This window comes from Notolepis coatsorum (genome assembly GCF_963971535.1).
Source record: "Notolepis coatsorum genome assembly, chromosome: 7".
NCBI classification, from domain to species: Eukaryota; Metazoa; Chordata; class Actinopteri; order Aulopiformes; family Paralepididae; genus Notolepis; species Notolepis coatsorum.
In genome coordinates, this window is record NC_140171.1 from 80,233,578 (window position 1) to 80,256,926 (window position 23,349).

Genomic DNA, 23,349 nt, shown 5'->3' on the forward strand with positions numbered 1-23,349 from the left:
TAACACCGCTTGCAAATGGGCATTGTGACATCTTTAACTTTCCCTTCTGTGTTTACTTCAAAACCGAAGTACTTCCAAACAGCACTTCTGCTGTTTTCTTTATCTTTAAGTTGTGGAGGCGCTGCATCTGCCATCTTAGTTCACTCAGCTAAAATGTTTACTGAAGAGTGAAGACGCCGACGGCTCGCTCTGTGAGGGGGAGGGCTGGAGGGGGAAGCGTGCTCTGAACAGCTGGAGGGGCAAGCGTGCTCTGAACAGCGTGTCAACAAACTTCCGGTAGAACACTGCCAGCGGGTACCGATACTACAGAAAGTATCGGTATTTCGGGAAATGAGTATCGTAACTGTTTTAAATATTCAGTATCGATATTTATCGATACTTCGATATTTTTGACAACACTAGTGTGTGTGCGGTTATTACCGCAGCGGTAGGAAATATTTCGCAAATTTGTGCGGTAAGGAAAACAGCAATACCGCGGCAGCTCTAGCGAAGGCTTCATGCAGCTCTCGGATCCACCTTTATGCTGATGACACCATCCTGTATGCTTCTGGCCCTTCTCTCCATTCCGCGGCCTCCACTCTTCAAGCCAGTCTCACTTCAATCGAGCAGTCCTTTCATAACCTCCACCTTCAGCTTAACACTAAAAAGACCAAATGCATCTTAAAAGCCCCAGCCCCCCAAGATCCTTTGTGCTGAATCCGCTGATGACACCGAACTGGAGTTTGTCAAGTCCTACAAATATCTAGGGCTTTAGCTGGACTCTTCCCTTTCTTTCTCCGTTCACATTAACAGTCTTCAGTCTAAAGACTCTAAAGTGAAAGCCAGACTGGCATTTCTCTTCCGTAATAAAGCCTCCTTCACACGCTCCGCAAAACTAACCCTTGTAAAGATGACTCTCTTGCCCATCCTGGACTATGGTGATGTCATTTACAAAATGGCTTCAAAGACGGCTTTACACAAACTGGACACTCTTTACCATTCTGCCATCCAGTGGTAATTTTGGCAGCTATTTTCATTTTAGTTTGTCTGTCATGTGTCAAAGTGCTCCTTTTTCGTTCTCACCATATTTAGTCATCTGCATTTATTTTTCGTTTAGTCAGTTTTAGTCAACTAAATGTCTGAGCATTTTAGTCTTAGTCAGTGTTAGTCTCGATTTTGTCTTTTTTGTTTTTGTCTAGATTTAGTCGCAGAAAACTGATGATTTTTGTCTAGTTTTCGCTAATGAAAAAAAGGCATTTTATATTTTTATATTGTAAATAATGCAATTCTATTTATTAAGTATAGTCTAGCCAAAACCCTATCAGCTGATTCACAATAAGGAAGCCCAATAGTAACCAAACATTCCTTGAAATGGTCAATAGATTCAGAAATAGTCAGACATGGAATGGAACATATTCTGATTTAAATTGCTTATTTTTTTTAACCAACAAAGGAACATTAGGATACTGTAAATACACAGTACACACTGATTGCAATTCTCACTGGGACCTACTGTACAAATTTCACACACGTCACACACACATTCCCTTTTGTCCCTCGAGTCGTACCGTAGATCGCTGACGTCACTTTAAACTTAAAATGGCGGCCCCCATCAGAGCATTCGGCTAATAACATTAGCTTAGCGAACCTGCCACCGCACTTCTATGTGCATAAAGTTTGGTAACAAAATATCACATCCCCTAAGACTGGGAGCGTTCTAACTCTACTGAGCATGTACCCAACATTAAATGAAAAATAAAAAGTCATTACGATGTTTTAGTGCACTTCAAGCGCTAAAGGGATTCATAACTTATAGCAGGGTCAATCTCAGTGTTAGTACTCGTCTGTTTCTTTTCTTTTCATACCAACATTACCCTTTTAAGTGAACGTGGTCTTGTCCTTGTTGTATCCATGTGTAATATTGATAGTAGTGGGTGTACACAGATGAAAGAGAGCAAGTCTGTGTCTGGGATATAGGTCCCGACTCCCAGGCTATTAGCCTAGCCATCCTCTCAGCCTCCGTCGTCTTAAATGCTATGTTCTTTTAGTAGAACTGTTCGGTTGAGAGAGTAGCAGATTCCGTTCATGGTTATTGGTATAAGCTGTAGTCACGAGAGACCTGGGACACGTTTTTTTAGCCTCACGTATGTTATGTAGCTTGGCTTTTAGCCATAAACGCTGCTGAGCTTAACCCGGTAACGGAAATGGGATATTCTAAATAATTATTATAATTATTTTGTCTCATCTTGTTTTAGTCAACATAAATTAACCCATTCTCCGCCATTCACGTGTTAAGGCGGGTTTCTCCGCCATGCGTTGTCTGCCAATAACTCCGTAAGGCGTGTTTGAGATCAATATTTCATATTTTCATCCTGGTATTCATATTTCACCCACAGAGTCTTGGGTGAGGCCATCACAACTCTGCAACGCTTCAATACCGCCATCTTGTGGCCGATCGACGGGTTGCCAAACCAAGTGCTCGCTCCGTCTCCTATTTTCGTCCGGCCACTTGCTTATCGTCCCAGGGCTCAATACAGACACCGTCGATATGAATCTTTGCCATAACTCAATAATCAACATGATTTGGACGTGTATTAGTAATATACAAACTGGAAATGGATTGCATCGATCAACATCCCATAATAGCGATATTTTTGCTCCGCTCTCATCGCCCAACGCTACGAGGAGACTGGGGTGAGTTTCAGCGTTTTTCTTTACCATTTTCTATACAAACTGCTCTGATCAATATATCACCCATACTACATGAATCATTTAACGTCGGTCATTGAATTATAAACAACCCCCCCCCCCCCTCCGTTCACCCGCAGATGACCAGTCATGACGTTTAGGATCCTGTACAGTTGACATTTTTTATATAACGTTGATCGGTATCAAACTGCATTTGATCATCTAATATATGCATTTATGCCTATATCTCACGTTCTATGAAATGCTGCAGAAAACGATAAAAACATATTTATACTCTAGAAGTCTAGACTGTATTTTAGTATGAATGTGTGAATGAAAAAGTAAAACGTTCCTACATCCTGAACGATAGATAATTGATGTTGAATGGGCCATAGTAATGTCAATTTAGCAATACAATTAAAAAAGTTATAGCCCTGCAAAGAAGGTGAACATCTCCATAGACTTATAGCGCTGGCAGAGAGGGTACAATGATGGGTACAATGCCCGGCAGAGAATGGGTTAAGAGAGAATTCGTCATGGTTTTTGTAAACTAAATTTGTGTCCTCAGTTGTGGTCAACGATATTTAATTAATAATTTAGTGACGTTAGCGTCACATGGCCTTCAATAACGTGACGTCACGTCTCGTTGTCGTCGCGGGAAAAAGCTTTGTTGACGAAGATCTTTTGTCATCATTTTTGTTGACAAAATTAACACCGCTGCCATCCGCTTTGCCACTAATGCACCCTTTAATACACATCACTGTGACCTTTACAAACTGGTTGACTGGCCCTCCCTCCACAGCCGCCGACTCCAACATTGGTTCCACTCCATTTACAAGACAATCCTGGGCAAGACCCCACCTTATCTTTCCTCCCTGCTCTACCTTTCTCATAGCACTTATGGCACAAGATCAAGCAAACTCATCAAATTAAACATCCCAAAATCCAAGACCACCTTCGGCCGAAACTCCTTTCACTTTGCAGCAGCTTATGACTGGAATGCCTTTCAAGACACCCTTAAACGTACAGCTCCTACTTCACTGACTGCCTTCAAGAAAATACTCAACACGCTCTTAGTAGATCCCTCCTGCTCTTGCTGATACCCCAGTTTCACACTTGCATACACCGTCACACACAACATACAAGCACTCATTCATACTCGCACCAGACACACGCATCTGTTTGCATGTACATGCACACGCACGCACACGCACACACACACGCACACGCACACGCACACGCACACACACACACACACACATTCTAGGGCTGAGCCCAAACGTTCGAACCTTCGAACCTCCGTTTGTTACATTGGCATTCGAATTCTAAATCAAAATTCGGATTTTCTTTTAAATATTTTTTTCTATTCATTCCGTTTAAACCAATGGGGATTTTTCTTCACAGTTGCAGATAAAGATTAGGCTACACTAATATTATAGTATTAAAAGAAACTGAGTTATATTCATTAAAGAAAGTTGGTTTAATTGATTTAGTTGGGCTGGGGCTTCTCCCTGGGCTGGGTCTGGGGCTGGAAAGTTGATTTAATAAAAAAGAAAATACTAATTTAATCACTTTATTCAAATTGAGGATATATTTTTTAAATGTATTAAAAACGAAGGTTTGAACGTTCGTTCGAAAAACCCTGACGAAGTTCGAATCCCAAAAACAGGCTTCGGGGACAGCCATAACACATTCACATACTTTCACCCCCCCCCCTAATCCTCCCCTGTTTATTTCTTTTGTACATAGGCTGTGCATGTTTGTTATTTGCTTATGTGTATGATTCTTAACTGTATTTTTTATTTAGTTATTGGTGTGTATGTATGTTAAGTAGGGAGCAGCTAGCCTAGCTCCATCAAAAGTGAAGAAATACTACTTCCAACAACTCCATATCTGACGTACAGAGATGCAATTTATATCAATATTCTCGTCTGACTCTGGGGAAGATGGCAAATATATCCCAAAATATTGGAGTGTTCCTTTAAGTAAAATAAATGTATGCATACATTTGTAATACATAATACATTTTGTGTCTTGGTCTTGGTGTTGAATATGACTTCAATGACTGGTTTGCTGGGAGTCGGGACTTGATCTTGACTTTGTCTTAACCTTTATTGGACTTGTCTCTTGACTCTGAACTTGACTGGATTTGACTGGTGGATCTTCTTTACCCCAGCCCTGGCTCCACACAAAACACTCATTCCAGTTGCTGGTTCCTTCAGGTGGATGCTGGGCTGACATTCAACAAGAAGGATCTGGAGCACAGCTTCATCTTCGACATCAAGACCATCGACCGCGTCTTCTACTTGGTGGCCGACACTGAGGACGAGATGAACAAGTGGGTGCGCTGCATCTGCGACATCTGCGGCTTCAACCCCACTGATGACGGTAAGTACGAAGCCATTAATGTTCACTTTTGTTTTACCATGGTACCGTACATTGTATACATGACATTGTAACACATTTTCCATGGCACTGCAAGGTACCAATTTTGTACTTAAATCATACCATGGTATAAACCATGATACTGATGGTCATATTATGTGTAGCAACCATAAAATTATGGAAATACTAATGATACTTTTTTCATAAGGGCTTAGTTATTACTAAATTGTGTGTGAAGTCTTAACTAGCTCCATGATTACCACGCAGGGTTAACATTACAACTCTTGTTTTTTCATAACGTGCGGCTGGAGCTGCTTTACAGGAACGGTCAGCATATAGATGACTCTTTATGGTCCCTGTTTTAGCCTGGTATCAGCACAATATCCCATAACAGTATCAGTATAGGTACATCCATAAAATATATTCATATTATTATATCTTTCCTCCCCTTTTTTTCTTTCATCGTCACGTGTCGTCCTCCACTACAATCGGCTCGCAGACCATTTTATTTAGAGCCTACCGTAATATAATAATAGTAATAATAATAATAATAATAATAATAATAATAATAATAATAATAATAATAATAATAATGAACTTTAATACTTTATTTGTCTAGCACCATTCATACAAGGATTGCAGCCCGGTAGAACCTCACAGACGGCAAACAAAGAAATAATGGGTTCCAAGCTGGAAAAACAAAGCCATTATGTTTGATTGGTTTCTCCCTCCTCCTGCTACTCTGATGGCTCTGGTAGAGTTGAGACAGACCCGTTGTGTTGTTCCAGAAGGCCCCCTGTTCAGTTCAGTTGAGTTCTGCTCTGTTCAGCTCAGTTCTCAGCCCGGGGATGGGCTCACGTTACCCCTGTTCCCAGTACGGGATAATTAAAGCATTGTGTGCCCCCACCGCCACTCTTCCTCTCCTTTCCTCGCTCCCTCCGCTCCTCTTTCTCTCTCATTGCATGGCTTTCTTCATCTCACTCACTCACTCACTCACTCACTCACTCACTCACTCACTCACTCACTCACTCACTCACTCACTCACTCACTCACTCACTCACTCACTCACACAGAATGGAGGGTTAGAGTTAGTTGCCCTATTTTCTCCTCAACTAAATTACTGTTCCACTGTTAATATGTGAAGTCTTCCCTACCCACCTGTATCAGTTCATCAGGGGAATGATCATAGGATTCCATTTGATTGTGATGATTGCTACCAGGACTATTGATCCTCATTCAATGGCTTCTCCTCGTCATTTAAAAAACGTCCATCACTGTTAACGACAGTTGGTGTCTGTTCAAATAAATAACGCACACTCAAAACCCAGAAAACTGACTCAAAAAAAAAGGTGGAATTGCGATTCTTAAAATAATCCATTATTGGTCCCACCTTTTCTAATTGTTGTCACTGTGAAAGGACAGGGTGTGTCTTCTTGTATTTGCACCTGGCAACAGCAGAGGAGCCGCTTATCTGACTCCCAAGGTCCACGTCTCATCAGTGTTGTGACTGTGTCTCGTCCCTCCTCTGCTGGCTAGCACTGATAACAACATCCATGGCACCCTTATATAGGACACAGTTACAGTATGAGACACGGCTGTTATATCACACACACACACACACACACACACACACACACACACACACACACACACACACACACACACACACACACACACACACACACACACACACACACACACACACACACACACACACTCTCTCACACAGACACACACAGACACACAGACACAGACACAGACACACACACACACAGACACACACACACAGACACACACAGACACACACACAGTGGAAGCATTCAGGGAGGAACCAGCTTCTAACCCCTGCTACACAGTACACAGCTATACACACACAGGCCTCATTACTAAAGAGTGGCCTTGGTCTCACTCACTCACTCACTCACTCACTCACTCACTCACTCACTCACTCACTCACTCACTCACTCACTCACTCACTCACTCACTCACTCACTCACTCACTCACTCACTCACTCACTCACTCACTCACTCACTCACTCACTCACTCACACACACACACACACACACACACACACACACACACACACACACACACACACACACACACACACACACACACATCTAGGCGCTGTGTGTGTGTAGTTGGGGGGGCTATAGAGCAGTGGTTCCCAAAGTGGGGGTCGCAAGATGATTTCCAGAATGTATTGATTTCATAGAATGTATGAAATAGGCTTATAATTAAAAACAATAAAAATACGTTAAACTGTTAAAAGAAATGCTTTTAAAATGTAAAATAATAGACTTAAAATGCTGTTAACTCGACATGTAACTTGAGAACCGCTGAACGGATTTTGTCGCCTGAAATGGCAATCGACAGGCAACAAATAGGGCTTTAATTCGATCTATATATATATATATATATATCGTATAAAAAAATATGCATACCCGAGCCGCTAGAGGTCGGCAAAGTGGCGCGTCGTCCCGGTGTGCAAATCATCCTCAAGAGAGCCCGGGGCCCGGGCCGTTGCACATTAAGAGGTTAACGCGCACAATAACTACACAAATAAAATAACACAATAATCAAACAACCATACAATTAATACATATAGCACGTTTAATTTAGAAGGCTAATGTTCAACTCACCTAATTAGATGGATGGGCACTATGCTTGTAGCACAACAAGTCCGGTCTGGGTTTAATTTTGGAGACAGCGACTCGGAGATCACCCTCCACATTCAGACGTGATCTGTACTTGTTTTTTATATAAGTCAGTGCAGTGAATGTTTTTTCGCATAGGTAGGTAGATCCAAATGGTGGATAGCTGTGCGTATTCCCCCTCAACTGATATCCAGAACTCAGCCAGCGGCTTGGACTGTCTTTAAGGTTTGTCGCTTGATTTCCTCTGGGAATAACTTTTTAAACCGCTCAATACATGGAGGTGAGTTGTTATAGACATCTTCACTGTCTTCACACACAGTTAATTTTCCTCCATAAATTCATCATCTGGAAACATATAAATTCGGCCCATATCTACTCGTATTTTATCATTGAGCGACAGGATGGTTGTGTTTTCACCTTGTAGTGACAGATTAAGTCCATTCATTTTAGCAAATATGCAAGACAAATATGCTAGTCTTGTTATCCAGTTGGGATCGGAGAAGTGGGCAGCGAGCTGGGACGCATTCTGTCAGAAACAAGCGCGCCTCATCCCGCAGCTCAAACAGGTGTCACGCGCGCCGTAGCTATGACATGCATTATGTAGGAAATCAGCATTTTAGGTCTATTATTTTACATTTCAAAAGCATTTCTTTTACCAGTTTAATGTATTTTAATAGTTTTTAATTATAGGCCTATTTCACACATTCTATGAAATCAATACATTCTGGAAAATATCTCACGACCCCCACTTTGGGAACCCCTGCTCTAGAGAAGGGGTTCCCAAACTTTTCAGGCCGCGACCCAAAAATAACGGGGTCAGAGAGCCGCGACCCCCACTATTATAGGAGGTAAACATTTTTTTTTTTTAAATATTATTATTATTATAATTTTTTTTTAATAAATGGAAATGTATGTGTAGCAGGGTGGATTATCCCTGCTTCGTGGGAACTGGGGTGCACGGTCACTAGGTAGCGAGACACAGTAGAACTCGGGCTAGCTGCACCTCCGGCTTTGGGGTCAGGAGCGTCAACTGGAGGCTGGCAGTGGGGTGTATGAGGCCCAGGATTTACAAACCTAGTCCGGTACTCCGGTCTTCCTCCCTCTCTCTTGGGCAGTCAGCAGTACTCCCCAACACGCCCTCACTCTCCCCAATTGTCCCCTAGCACCCCCCCACACCTAATGACAGAATGGTAAATAAATAACTTGGTTCCCCCCGCAAGCAGTACCCTCCCTCATTAACACCAGAAACCTTACAATGGAAAAGGGAAGGTTGAATAGGAAGGGGTTAATAATGGATATATTATCCGCATCAAAGGGTTAGAATTAGACTCAATAAAAGACACACACACCATGCTCCCGTTCAGTCTGAGTGTTATTATATCAGGGGCCTAGTTACAACATTGCTACGTCTGGTGATTATTGCACCATGGGTATCATCACACAATGCTTAACGTCTGGTAATTATATAATTACACCTAGGCACCAAGTGCTCTCACGGTACCCGGACTAAGTGCTGTCCACTGTACACAGACTAAGTGCTGCCCACGTCTGGGCTAAACACAGTATCCACCTTCCCTAAGGGTTTACATATACTGCTCCAGGTCGGTAATATGGGGAAGGAAGGGGGAACATAGGGGAGGAAATAGAAGGGTTCCCCGAATGGGAAATATTAGGAAACACACATATTATCACGCTCAAAGGAAAGGAACGAAAACAAAAGAGTGGGCCCACAAAATACCAGTAAAGTTTTATCTTAATGCCGGCATATATTGTTTGGGGTACCCCTATGGGATGGTAGTAGCAACGTTACTTTCGCCCGCAGGCTGCACCACACTGTGTACTGTATAATAACTCGGGAGCATCAATGCTCATTTGTACTCATCCGAAATGGCCGCCTCGCCACGCCACTGTTGTCCGGGAGGCAAGATGCCGTCGAACGCTCTCCGTGAGGATGTTAGCAGGCGGAGCTGGGCAGAGAGGCAGCGCCGGCTGAGAGCGTGTGCTGAGCGATGACGACCCCTGCTGGACGGGACGAACTCCCGTAAGCTGTAGGCAGCCGGGTGCAGGTCTGATTGAAGTCAGCCGGAGCAGACTGATTGCAGGCAGCCGGGTGCAGATCTGGTTGAAGTCAGCCGGAGCAGAACGGTTGTTGGCCCACGCTCGCCTCGGGGCTCGTACTCTATACCGCACACAGTAGCTACTATAACTCGATTGTTAAGGGCTTTGATACTTGGTTAGCCGCACGTTACTTATACCGCACACAGTAACTATTATAACCCGATTGTTAGTGCCTGGCTCTGCACTAATTGTTCACACACTATCGCTGGTACTGCTAGGATATCGTGTCCACTAACCAGTACTTCCTATCACCCGTTGCTATCTCACGGGGCCCTCTGGCATAACTTCAGCAACAGGGCTCTCCAGAGCCCCCGTTCGTTGCGACTGTTCCTTGTTCAAGTTCACTGCCGAAGAGGGTTCTCTTTCCGTCTTCCGCCCCCATATATCACGTTCCATCTCTGTCCAACACTCTCTGTCAGACACCGCCCCCTGCTGGTCCCGCCTACTAGTCACACAGGGGAAGGATGTTGATCATGGTCCAGCGATACTGTGTATAGTCCATACTTCAGTCGATAGAAGGAAGAGAAACTCATATCATTGCTCGTGGGAATATCAATGATGTCTTTGTGTACAAAGGGAATATAAAACACCAGTCAGCAGTCCTGAATAATATACAATATTTTCAGACTGCTACATTTGGTTGAAACATGCACAACGTTCAAACGCAACACACACACTAATAAGCATGGAGGCTTTTAACCAGGGCCGGACTGGGGAAATCATTTAGGCCAGGAAATATAGTGCAAAATATAGCCCCAGTCAGGCCACTTTTAAGCAGGGGTCTGGGGGTCCCCCACCAGGACATTTCTTGTTACAAAGACTTCATTTCCTGCATTCTGTGCAGGCATTTTTTTATTTGTACCCTTTAAATGCCAGTGTTTGTGATGGCATCACAAATTATTGTTAAACGGCTAGCATATGTATGATTAGCAACAACACTGATTTGATGAATTTTCAGTTTTTTTGTAATGTCGGATTGAAAATAATACAACTTCAGCTCTGATCATAACACCACATATTATTTGATAATTCTAACCCTTTAAATGCCAGTGTGTGTGATGGCATACATTTGCAAGTAGATTTTTCTGGGGGGGATTATTACAGGCTAGCATGTGTCAATGATTAGCAACAACAGTTTTTGTAAGGGTCCCGCCTCCACAAATCACTTTTGTGTGTGTGAGAGAGAGAGAGAGAGAGAGAGAGAGAGAGAGAGAGAGAGAGAGAGAGAGAGAGAGAGAGAGAGAGAGAGAGAGAGAGAGAGAGAGAGAGAGAGAGAGAGAGAGAGAGAGAGAGAGAGAGAGAGAGAGAGAGAGAGAGAGAGAGAGAGAGAGAGAGAGAGAGAGAGAGAGAGAGAGAGAGAGAGAGAGAGGAGAGAGAGAGAGAGAGAGAGAGAGAGAGAGAGAGAGAGAGAGAGAGAGAGAGAGAGAGAGAGAGAGAGAGAGAGATCTCGATCCTGGTTGTTCCCCACCTAGGTAGGTTATCTAACTATTGCGCTGCTGCAACTAGAAACACTGGCCTGCTTCTAAGTTCAGTGGCCTGACAGCATTTTATATATATTTTTTGATAAAAAAAATCATCTGGCGACCCCCCGTCCCCGTTTAGAGTACTTTCACACAGCGCCAAATCCATGCTTTGTCTGAATTTGCTGACACTTGTTTGACCTTTATATACGTTGCCATTGGTGTTCATTGTAATCATGTATTGAGTGTAGGCTACAATGTGTGTGTGTGGGAGGCTCAGTGCTGTGTGTGTGTATTTATTGGTTTAAAATACAGAGACAGTGCATATTAAGGAACATTTTACTGTAAATATGCCAGTTTAGCCAGGTTGGCTAATTTTCAACTGTAGTCTCTGGGGCAGGTGACATGAGCACTACAATAATTAAGACATAGTACAATCATTAAAACACAGTAGGAATCAGTAGGTTACAAGCCTGTTGATGAATCACATGACAATACACTAAAATACATTCAAATACATCACAACCCCTCAGTTAAAATGGTTGCACACTTGACCACCTCTCAACCATGATTTTAAGTTTGATTTAAATTAAATGTATCTTTGATACTCCCTGAGCCGTGTTGGCAGACTGTTCCAGGTGTGGGCTGCTCTCACAGAACAGGCTGCCTGACTAAAAGCAGACTTCCTGTTTGGAACTACACAGTCCCCTCTAACAACAGACCTGGTATATCTGTCAGAAGATGCTTTCTGTTTTATGAAAGTACAGAGGGGGGAGGAGCCAAGCCATGTAGGATCTTATAGGTAAGGCAGGCATCTTTGAATTTAACAAGATTGTCCCAGCTCAGTAGATTTTGGTTTGTTATGCTATGCCAATGGTGGTGGCTGTTTGTTTTTCTGTCTAGTACTTTCACAGCCTGATCGTAGTGTTGTACATGAGGCTTGTGTCCAGCTAGTCAGACAGTATGATAAGGTGACATAATAATGGCATTAAAATACTAGGGGTGGGAATCGCCAGAGACCTCACGATACGATACTATCGCGATACTTGCGTCACGATACGATAGTACCGCAATACTAAATATGTTGCGATACGCTGAGTATTGCAGAATTACATTTTTCTTTTAATTTTTTTTAATCAAATTTAATTTACCTTTTTTCAACTGCAAAGTAAAACTTTGTCAACATGTTTTATCTAATAAAATAAAGTTCAGTCTGTTCATCTCACTTCAATAATTTTTATTGTAGAACATGGTATTTTCTCAAGCAGACAGATGTAAACACTGTAATCTGTGTTGCATGTACCTGACAAACTGAACTGTTTGTATTACAGTCATATTCCAACTTAACTGAATGCACATGTATGTGTGGACTACTGTACTATTACAGGTATTGAAATGAACAATGCAACTTCCTTGAAAAAAATATTAAACTTAAAATTTATTTTTTATTTGTTTTAAATATTCGAAACACGGTTTTATATGAACTTAATAAATAAACAAAAACTAAAATGTTCAATAGGTCTACTTAAATAACAGATAGTGAAAACTAAAGAAGCATTAATTATATAGCCAAATATTAAATAATTTTTGTTTTAAATATTCTAAACACTGTTTATATATTAACTTAATAAATAAATAAAAACGAAAATGTCCAATAGGTCTAACTAAATAACACATATCACGCTGAAAACTAACAACCATTCTATAGCCTGTTTCGCAAATGCCTATCTATTTCCCAGCGCTCGCGTTAGACTGACTCACACGGCAGCCTCGTAAAACGTATTTGAAGGCTATATGGAATCTTCTTTGACACACACACACATGACACAATAGCCTACTCAGTCACTATACAAACAAACAGAAAACAGAAATCAGATTTCGAGCAGAGCAACATTTATATAATGAAAGCGCAACAGAACAGGGCAGCAGCGACCCCACACCAGCAAATAATAATAATCAGACTCACCACTTCGCTGTTGATGTCAGCAACGCGTTGAACAACGTTAACAAAACTTTGCCAACCGGCTACATACATCCAAGAACAAATTAAAACGTTCGCCAACTGGCTATATTCCAACTTCAACCTATGCCACTTCGGTCTGGTTCATTTGTTCATCATCCACCTGAGGGCTTCATCACTGTTCTACTCCCCTCGAGTTCTCCCTGCAGGCTGCGGTAATTACATCCAAATGTTTCCAAAAATGCAACTTTCCCTTGACTATTTTATCTGTTAACTTATACATCTTGACTCCTCAGACACGAGGCTTTCACTCTTTGATGACAGCACTACGTTACGCAAAAATTAAACAGAAACGTAAGGTTATCCTATAACTCTAGTTATGAGTATAGCGAGCGCGCAAAAAAAAAAAAGGACGCAATAAAAAAAAATAATAAAAAAAAAGAGGGCACTGCCCGGCCCGGCCGAGCCCGAATTATTTCTTTAAAAACAAAGCCCTACCCAGCCTGAACCCGTCGGGTCGGGTAGGGCCCCGTCTGGCTCGGGCAGGGTTGCAGTGCACTAGTGCACACGTGCCTTTGTGTGCATGGTTATGTGTGTGTATCATCGATGGGCATGGCTATTACACTATTTAAAAGTGACATATTCAACTAGACTATAGAAGGTGGTTTCATTTGTGTCAACTGCACTGAATCATATTTGGTTTCATTATTTATTTGACTAATAAACTGTCTGTTATGATTATTTGTTTAGTAAAGTTTTGATTGTGATTATGATTGTGCTGCACACCATTTTTGGAAGGGGGGGGTTGTTTGGTTAGCTGATTAACCTGTCTTATCTTGTCCCTTCACTTTTGAGTTGGATATTGGAACATTGTAACTTGTATTGGACTCGATTGTGATCAATACCAGGCTAAAATTGGGATTATCTTCCCCAATAATAAATATCCTGTCATGTTAGACTATTCATCTACCCGCGTTGTTTAGTGATTCCTAACAAATGGTCTATGTCCATAAATAAACTGTTCACAAAGATCACAGCCACTCAAAAACATCTTGGTGGCATGACTATACAGATTTTTGTGCATAAATGTCACCAGAGCCTTTTTCTTCTTTTCTCCGGGAGAGGGAGAGCTTCACTGTACTTTCATGAAATCTGAGTTATATGTGTGATGTCACTAATAGGTAGAACCTATCATGGTCCAATATGTGGTAACTTGACACCTAGCTTCAGCTACACAGAAAGCTGAGTAGGTATTGACATGCCTTGAAAGAATATAAGCTGCCGACTTGGAATTCCTGGTAAATATCAATTGGGGCTTGTTGCCAATTTGCATATTTATAGATCCTTGCATTCTTAACACATTGACCGCCACAGCAGGGTGCGCTGATACCCCATTCATTGCCAGGTCTTTATTCAATGGATATAGTTTTAGACTGACATTTGCGAGTGCTTAAAATGTATCTTATATTATATCTATGGGTCTAATAACGCCGTCTGGTCTCAGTGAGCTGCTTCCAGTCAACATTGCTGAGACGGATTGTTTTTTCATTCGTATATTTCCGTTTTATAGAGTATGGTTTGGGTGTTTTTCAGTAATTCCAGGAAAAGGCGAGAAAAATGCATTTGACTGTAATCTAATTATATCTAATCATCCTGAAATCAACGCTAGATTATCACTATGTCTCCTCGTCCATACATGAAATGACCGTCGTAGCGGGGCGCTCCCCCCCCACCCCCACCGCAGCCAACGGTAAACAGCGTTACACGGTCCACACAGATAGCTGTGATCGGGGTAGAAATAAATGTCAGATCAACGATCAAATTCATATATGATGTTCTTACCTTGTATCTGATGTAATGCAAAAGAGACAATCCAAATATCTGATCGCAATTCCAAATAATGCTTGTGGAGGTCCGCACCACACTACCGACCGTTTCACAATGACGGGCGGGCTCGCCTGAATATTTAAACCCCGCCCGCCCGGCTCAGATCGCCTCCTAAAAGACACAAGCCCATTTTCAATGAGATGCAATAGCTCCGCCTGGCAGTAGAGGCCGGTGTTGACCGTCTGCCAGCTCAGACAGGGTCTGAAGACTATACCAGAGGCTGCAGCTATGAATTATGAATAGATATAGCGAATAAACAATATAACGATCCCAACTAACTAGTAAACTCGTTATTGCCATTATTCGATTGCCGGCCAATAACGAGTAAACTCGTTTTTGGCGGGGAATGTGTTAATGCAAGGATAACAACTTAACTTGATGGAAAAAACATGTTTATTAGGGGTGGAACGGTTCACAAAATCGACTGTTCCCAAATTCCACCGGCCTGGCCGTGTGGCAATAAAAGAAACTTGGAACTTGAACTTGTATCACGGTTTTAGGTTTACGGTTTTCGGTTCGGTTCGGTATACGTTGTTTTTTATTTAAAAAAAAAATGTACACCAAAAATACCATAGATCAACATAAGATATATAGCCTAAAAATAATCAGTTATTCTCAAGGACGTAGTCATGCAAAAAACTGAAAGAATGAGGCCATTTGACATCAGGAACATTATTTTGACGGTGACGGTTAGAGCTAGGACAGATTTTGGTACAGCAAGAGGGGAGGCATTGCTGATTTAAACATGCTTCTCATTTATTTGGTAAAAAAAAAGGTTTACCTTTAATAATGTTTGGCACACAAAGACCGAACTGACTGAAAAATATAGCAACATTTGTCAAAGTATTAACTTAGTGCAAACAAAAAATTATTAAACCTTTCCATTTTTGTGGCCACATTATATACAAAGGCCAAAAAGTAAAAGGCCAAAAAGTTAGTCACAGAAAAGATGATTAGGGTTTTAAATAAGGATGTTTATGGGGTTTCTTGTATTAATAATAATTTGCACTAAGGAATGTTGTAACTGTTGTTATCTTTAAAAAAAAGGAGATGTTACAAGGGAATGGGGAATATAAACCCCCCCCCCCACACAGTGGTGTGTGGAGTTGGTACGTCCCAGCAGGGACTAGGATGTTATGGGTTGCAGACGCAGTTGACACACACGCTCTAGTCTCCTGGCTGGTTATTGAACACAAACAGTTATCTTTGAACCTCTGTTGTCAAGCCTCGTCAATATACCCCCCTTCCCCACTAATCGAACTGGTGTCGTGGAGTCACTTCTCTGTGAGCGTTTCCACGGTTAGCTTGCGGCTAACATTAGTTAGCTCGCGGCTAAAGTTAGTTAGCTCATAGCGTGACGTTAGCCTAGGTCGAGGCTAACGTTATATAACCAAACAACACACATGCCCCGAACCGTGGAGGGCATGTGTGTATTGTTCGGTACACTGTTCGAATGCGTACCGTTCCACCCCTAATGTTTATTCAAATGATTATTCAACCTAGAAAATGTTTAAGGGTTTAAAATACATGGAGGGGATCTTTAAATATGACTAATCTTTGAATCAATGCACCCCGAATCCCCGATATATCGATATAGGGTCATACTTAAAGGGGAATGTCACACGTTTTCCCCCCACAAACTTCATCTCCCACTCATGTTCTTTGGAGCAGCCACATATGTGACCCGGCACAGTCTAGCCCGCCTTGTTAAGGAGCACACGATTCTTCAGAAAATCCCAAAATGTTGCGCAATTCAGAAATAGGTCAACATTTTTAATTAGTGGTTTGAAATGTTCTATCCGTTTCCTTATCAAGTTGTTTAAAATGAAATGTATTTTATTTTCATTAGTCTTCCGGGTATTTTATTTAGAAAAATTTACACTTCCGCCTGCGCCTCACTCCTGCGTACTTGACTCAGTCACAGGTGTTTAATAAAGGCTGACAGTGCGCATAAGGCATATAATAAAGGCATAACTGTTAGATTATTGAATTTATCAACGAATGCATCTATTTCAGTCGCAAGTCAGTCAGGCTCGTGCTGCTTGCTCATAACGGAGTAGATAGGTGGTTCCGTCACTGACTGAGGGCAGCGCACACACAATACACACATACCATGGAGCGACTGTAAACTGTCTCTCACATCATAATAACAGTCACATTGATGCTCCCCGGCAGCTCATCTGGAGAATGTGTTAGTGGGGGGAGGGGTTAGGTGTGTTGCAATGTGGGTACAGTTAGGGTTGGGTACCGTTCACATTTGAACCGGTACCGGTACCTGTGAATCGATACCGGTACCCAACGGTACCTTTTTTCTGTACTTTAGTCTAAAAAAAATGCAATCTACCTACCTCAGTTGTAATTTTTTTTAAATTATTTATTATCATTATTCTTTATTTAGGACAATTTGTTAACACTTTGAGTGCCACGAGGTGGCGCCAGAGTTAGCGCTTCAATCCCACCATCGGCGCCAATGTTACGCTTAATATCGCCTAATCTATGTTTTCGATAAGTGTATGGATCCAACGTGTGTACAGTGCAGTACATGATTCTGCGGGTCTCAGAGGCTCCAGAATGAACTGTGATAACCCCGGCTGCATCAGTGGACTGGAAAATGTGGAGTACAGGATTTTTCCCCACATCCATTTTCATTGAGTCCATTCCAAAATCCCTTATGTCATCTGGGAGACGATAGGGGGCGCTTTTTTCCACATCTGATCGCCGGCGGCGCTCGGGTATACTAGGGTAGGCTCGCGTGATGCAATATGATTTCAGATCGCTAAAAAAAAGAAGAAAAAAATTCAGAGAAATCTCGTGAGTGGCAGTGAAAGTGTTAATATATATATAATATATAATATTGCAGCGAGCATTGTCTGCATCTAGCTTTGTAAAGTGTAACAACACTTGCAACCGTTTTTGGCTTGCCATTGCCACGACTGCTTTGTTGTTGAATCAAGTCCGACGGTTAAGCTTAGGCACTCTTTCGAAGTTGGTTAAGGTTAGAGTTTGTCTTAGAGCATGGCGATAGAACGCCAGTTAGTTTGCAGGCTGTTAGACCCGGAAATAGGCGCAGAACTTGCTGTCCCACGATTGGCGCACATGTCACATGACCTGGCCAATCGGAGCGCAAAACTCGAACGCGGAAACAAACATTTGTTGTCGAAAATATTCACGCAGCCGGGGTTGTTAAATTGCAGCACGAATGCGTTCGCAGATCAAGTCAGTTTTCTCACGTTGCAGTTTACAATAAAGTATTTGAGCACTTCTTTATGATATAATTAGGTTTTTTTTATTCATTTTCAAGGTGAAGATAATGGATAAAGATAATTAGAAAAATATTTCAAGCATTTTTAAGTTCCATTCACCGCTTGATATAATTCATCGAATGAATATGCTCCGCAGATAAAGTCAGTTTAGCTCACGTTGCTATTACAATAAAGTATCTGAGCACTTTTTATGATATAATTAGGTTTTTCGTTTCTTTTCAAGGTGAAGATGATTAGAAAGATATTTGATGCTTTTTTAGTTCGGTAAATAAATGCTTCGCTTTTTTCACGCACACATTTGTTACTCAATAGGCAGGCACGTTAACCTCACTTGTTATCTCGCCCCATGCCTCTTTTTGTTCTACATTAGTGTGACTTACTAATATAGGGTCTTTCACTGTACATAATTGAGGTCCAATGTCTGTAGTGCATCTCCGTTCTCTTGATTCTGAAATAGGTCTCCTATCTTCTCACGTTGCATATTATTTTAATAACGGAACTGACCCAGTAGGGCTGGGCGATATGGCCAAAAATTATATCACGATAACGATATGATAATGTTATCATATCACTCGATATAGATAATTATCTATATTGTTATTAGTATAAAAAAACACAGATGTATGTTTATTTTTCAGCAATTCTTTGTTGTTTCCGCCATCTTTAGTGTTACAGCCCCTCACACTCGAGTTCTCAGGCTGCAGCTGGTTTGAAAGCGAAAGTAAACAAGGTTCTCTGCCTGCTGTGGCTCCAGGGGAGTTGAATAGTTCTGGCTCTGCTAGTTTCTTTTCCATCTTTTGGCGCATTTTTGGTGGACAAAAATGTGCACCGTGACTCGCGACTGGAGACTAGCTCTGCTAGCACACATAGCCTTCTGTGTACAGACGGTTTCAAACTGTATTTTAAATGAGAAAGCAAACAAATGACCCAGTACTTTGTCCCCGGTGTTAAAATTATCTTTGGAACCGTTTGTGTTCAATTGTATCTGATTCTCTTCTCTCAGTCAAAATGTAAAGTGTATCTCTCCGTTCAGCCTCTGTGTGGGATTTCAGAATATTTCAGGGCTTTGCACCTCCTGGTGGCATATAACAGAACAGCAATCAACCTCAAAATTAAACCACGACAGCACCGCGGTAGAATGGTAGACCGTCCTAAGGGCTGCATCTGTACATCCAGCTGACATCACAAAGTGGAGGGTTCCTTTTCTCTTATCTCTAGCTTTAGGACTGAGTACTGCAAAGACTGCCCAAACTGCCCTGGGACACAGGAATAACATGTGTAAATTATTGAAATGGGTGTCATCTCTTTTTTTAAATGAACTTTGATGCATGTAACTCTTTTCCCCCTCCTCCAGAGGCGAAGGCTGCGCACCAGTCGGCGATTGGGGGTTCAGTGGTGGATACCCCTCCTCACCCAGCACTGGGCAGTATTGTGGGTCCAGTGGGGGCCATCTTATCCAGCGTGCCCCCTCCCTACCAGCCAGTGAGCGTTCGTCACCTGGACTCTCAGTCCAGCCTGGATGAGCCACAGGACTACTTATGGCTGGTCAACTGTGAGAGCAAGAAGCCTGAACCCAACAGGTTAGAGTGTGTGTGGGTTGGTTGACTGGGTGGGTGGGTGTCTCTTACAATGTTTGCTTTAACCTTCAATTAAAGAATTTGAGCTTCTTCAAAATCTTGTAAATAATAAACATTTTGGCATACAAGAAGCTTGTCCTGTATTCATCAGATTAAGCCTCGGTATGGCCGACATACTGGCTCAATTCGGGGGTGATGGACCTGGCCATGTATGGTGATTTTCAAAGGAGTTGACTTTAACTTGATACTGTATATGAATGAAATTAGGCTCAATGGAACCATACGACTCACCTTTACAGCAATGCCCAAGTTATGCTGGTCCCATGCAGCTGTGGGCCAAATCCTTCTGGATGTACAACATGTCAGTTTCATGGTATTATCATTTTTATAGTAGTAGTATACAGTAGTATTACAGTAAATAAATGGCTGTAACGTACATTCTTAACACATTCATGGCCATTTGGATCCGTCTAAATTCACTGTAGACGGCCAGCATTTCTAAACAGACTTGCATAGTCTGTGGGGCTGTTTGTAGAGCAAAATCTATACTTTATAGTATTGCTATCTGTCCATTCTCATTGTCAATTGACACCATAAACCGTCCCTTAAAAATGGCTTAAAGAAATAATTTTTTTCATCAATGCGTTCTCATTTTATAGAGTCTTGAATATAAGCGTTATAAGGGATTTCGGCTGGGATATTTCCTGGAACGCGAGATACAGGGCTAATAGCTACTACCGTTAAATCCAATGGCATTTCGGATATACAGAAACTACAGTTAAAACTCAAACTGCATATGATCGGTATGATGATCCACCATGAATGCATGAAAGGGGGGGGGGGGTGGGGGGGCGTGGGACGTCGTTTCTGATTATTGATTACCAATAACCGCATTAGCCTCATTTGCTGATCGGGTGGATGGCTATCATAACAAGCCCTGATCAGCATGTAATTTACGTTAAAAAGATCTTACCGTGGGCCGGTTGGATCCCCCAAAGCATTTCCCAGTTATCGATCGCCATCTGGTAGATCCATATGTCCGTTGGCTGATGATATTCCTTTACTGCATAGTGAATTCCGCGTCGCAAAAGGTATTCCAAGCTACTAGGCTGCACATCCAGAATCCAGCTAACTGGAAACTACATTGAAAGTAAAAAAAAATAGTGCACCGTTCTGCCACAGGGCACACTGCATTATCGAGACAGCGCCCCTAAGAGGATTTGGCCGGTAATGCACTTTTCAGAATTCGAAGAGGAGGGTAGATCTGCAGTGCAGCTCAGTGACATCGAGTAGGTTATTACAATGGAATAAAAGCCAAAACAACCTTGCCACGGACATGTCCGTGGTTGGTCCTCAACCGTTGGATTCGAATCACAGATTTATCTGTGGTTGACCCCGAAACGGTTAAGTCAAATATGTTCACACAAAGGCAATTTATAATGGTGACTTGCCAGAAAAAAGGGTTAGGTTACCCTGAATGATATGCTATATGCACTAAGACCTTTCAGGTCAAGAATAGAACCAGAACCGGGACTAGAGCTCTATTTTAGATTTTTAGAGGTATATTGCAGATGTTTAAGTTGAATCCTGTCATTCTGTCATGAGGAGGACATGATGATCAGACATAAAACTGACCCACGTGTTCTGTGTGTCGGGGGCTTTACCACATCACTGCAGCCGAGCTCTCGAGACACATGTTGCTTCTATGTTGTATGTCCCATTATCACGTCCTCCTCACTACAGGATGATATCATTCGGGGGGAAAATATCTGCTAAATGCCCATTTAAATCAAGTAGGTGTGGTGGTCCTGTAGAACCCATGAGTTGTTAAGTTCTGCAAACCGGTTGACTAAAACCATCCATAATATAAACCTCTTGGTTTAAACGTAGAAACGTCAGCACAATATTGGCCTGGGGGAGAAGAGCATCGTCTTTCTGTGTGGCCAGTGGCCCGAGACAACAAGCAGGGGATGCTCATCGCAGGGGATGGCCATCGCAGGGGATGTTCATCCAAAATGTCTTTGCTGTGATCTGAGACTTTCAAAAACCAATACTGATGCTCGTCACAAGTGTTATCGAGCTGTCCATGGTAGCCATTGTTGAGATGCACCGGCTCAATGACATGATGGGACGTTCCATCAGTTCAAGGTCTCTGCCCCAACCCTGTGTGTGTGTATGTGTATGTGGGACCTGTGTCGTTTTGCTTTCTCCTACTTCCATATATACTGTGTGTCTTGTCATTGGCCTGTCTAGATCTCTATCCGTTCTCTCTCGTCAGTCATTGCTAAATTATTATATGTGGACATGATGGTTTCCTTCTATACTGTACATTCCAGTCCAGTTCTCTCTTTGGTTTCTTTAGCTCATCTCATCTTTGCTGCTACCTTCCTCCCTGTGTGTGTGTGCGTGCGTGCGTGTGTCTGTCTGTCTGTGTCTTTGTCTGTGTCTGTGTGTGTGTTGGGATGTGTAGTCCACTGCGTCCCCCCTCTCCGCTGGAGGCTGATCAGGAGTACTTGCTCCTGGAGGAATGTGAAAGCAGGACTCTTCCCCTACAGGCCAGTCTGTGAGTGGCCAGCCTGCCTGCTGGAGTCAGCCTGCCTCTGTTTGTGTGTGTGTGTGTCTGTGTGTGTGTGTGTGTGTGTGTGTGTGTGTGGGGAGTGGTGGTATACATACACACAAACACACAAACATATAAACGCCTACACTCTCACTCACTAACGCACACTCACTCATTCACTCACACACACACCGTCTCTCGCTCTCTCTCGCTCTCTCTCTCTCACTCATACAAATACAATATAAATGTAGTAATGTACTTGTAAAAACCACCATCAAATGACACATCACACGCACACACCCATACATATACATATACATACTCACACCTACACACCATCACCTCTCTCTCTCGCTCTATCTCTTTCTCGCTCTATCTCTTTCTTTTTCTTTCTTTTCTTTTCCTCTCCCTCTATCTGGCTCTTTATCCCCCTCTTTCTCTCTCTCTCTCTCTCTCTCTCTCTCTCTCTCTCTCTCTCTCTCTATCTCTATCTCTATCTCTATCTCTATCTCTATCTCTATCTCTATCTCTATCTCTATCTCTCTCTCTCTCTCTCTCTCTCTCTCTCTCTCTCTCTCTCTCTCTCTCTCTCTCTCTGCCATAGATAACATACTGCAGCATCCATGTACACATTGTTGTCATTGCTGGCTTTGAATGAAGCCCTAACGCTTTTTTTATCAGTGTGGAAAATGGGATCCAGCCGCTCGCTGCATTGCTTTCGTCATTGCTTTGCACGTTAAGCCATTTCCAAACCAAGTGACTCATCCACTCATCTTATCCACAAAAGCTATCCAGCTCCACATGGTGTGTTTTCTCA

The 23,349-nt window shown here is 42.3% G+C and overlaps 1 protein-coding gene across 2 annotated transcripts in view; it reads left to right on the forward strand.

Moving 5' to 3' along the window:
- Positions 1 to 23,349, forward strand: part of gab1 (GRB2-associated binding protein 1) — a 251,229-nt gene that overhangs the window by 171,955 nt on the left and 55,925 nt on the right. Inside the window, exons 4-6 of one of the 2 annotated variants that reach the window (XM_084318891.1) lie at positions 4,890 to 5,055; positions 19,753 to 19,978; positions 22,446 to 22,538. In XM_084318891.1, coding sequence (XP_084175017.1) covers positions 4,890 to 5,055; positions 19,753 to 19,978; positions 22,446 to 22,538 — 485 coding nt within the window. The remainder of the gene's footprint in view (positions 1 to 4,889; positions 5,056 to 19,752; positions 19,979 to 22,445; positions 22,539 to 23,349) is intronic. The other variant, XM_084318892.1, reaches the window with a different exon arrangement.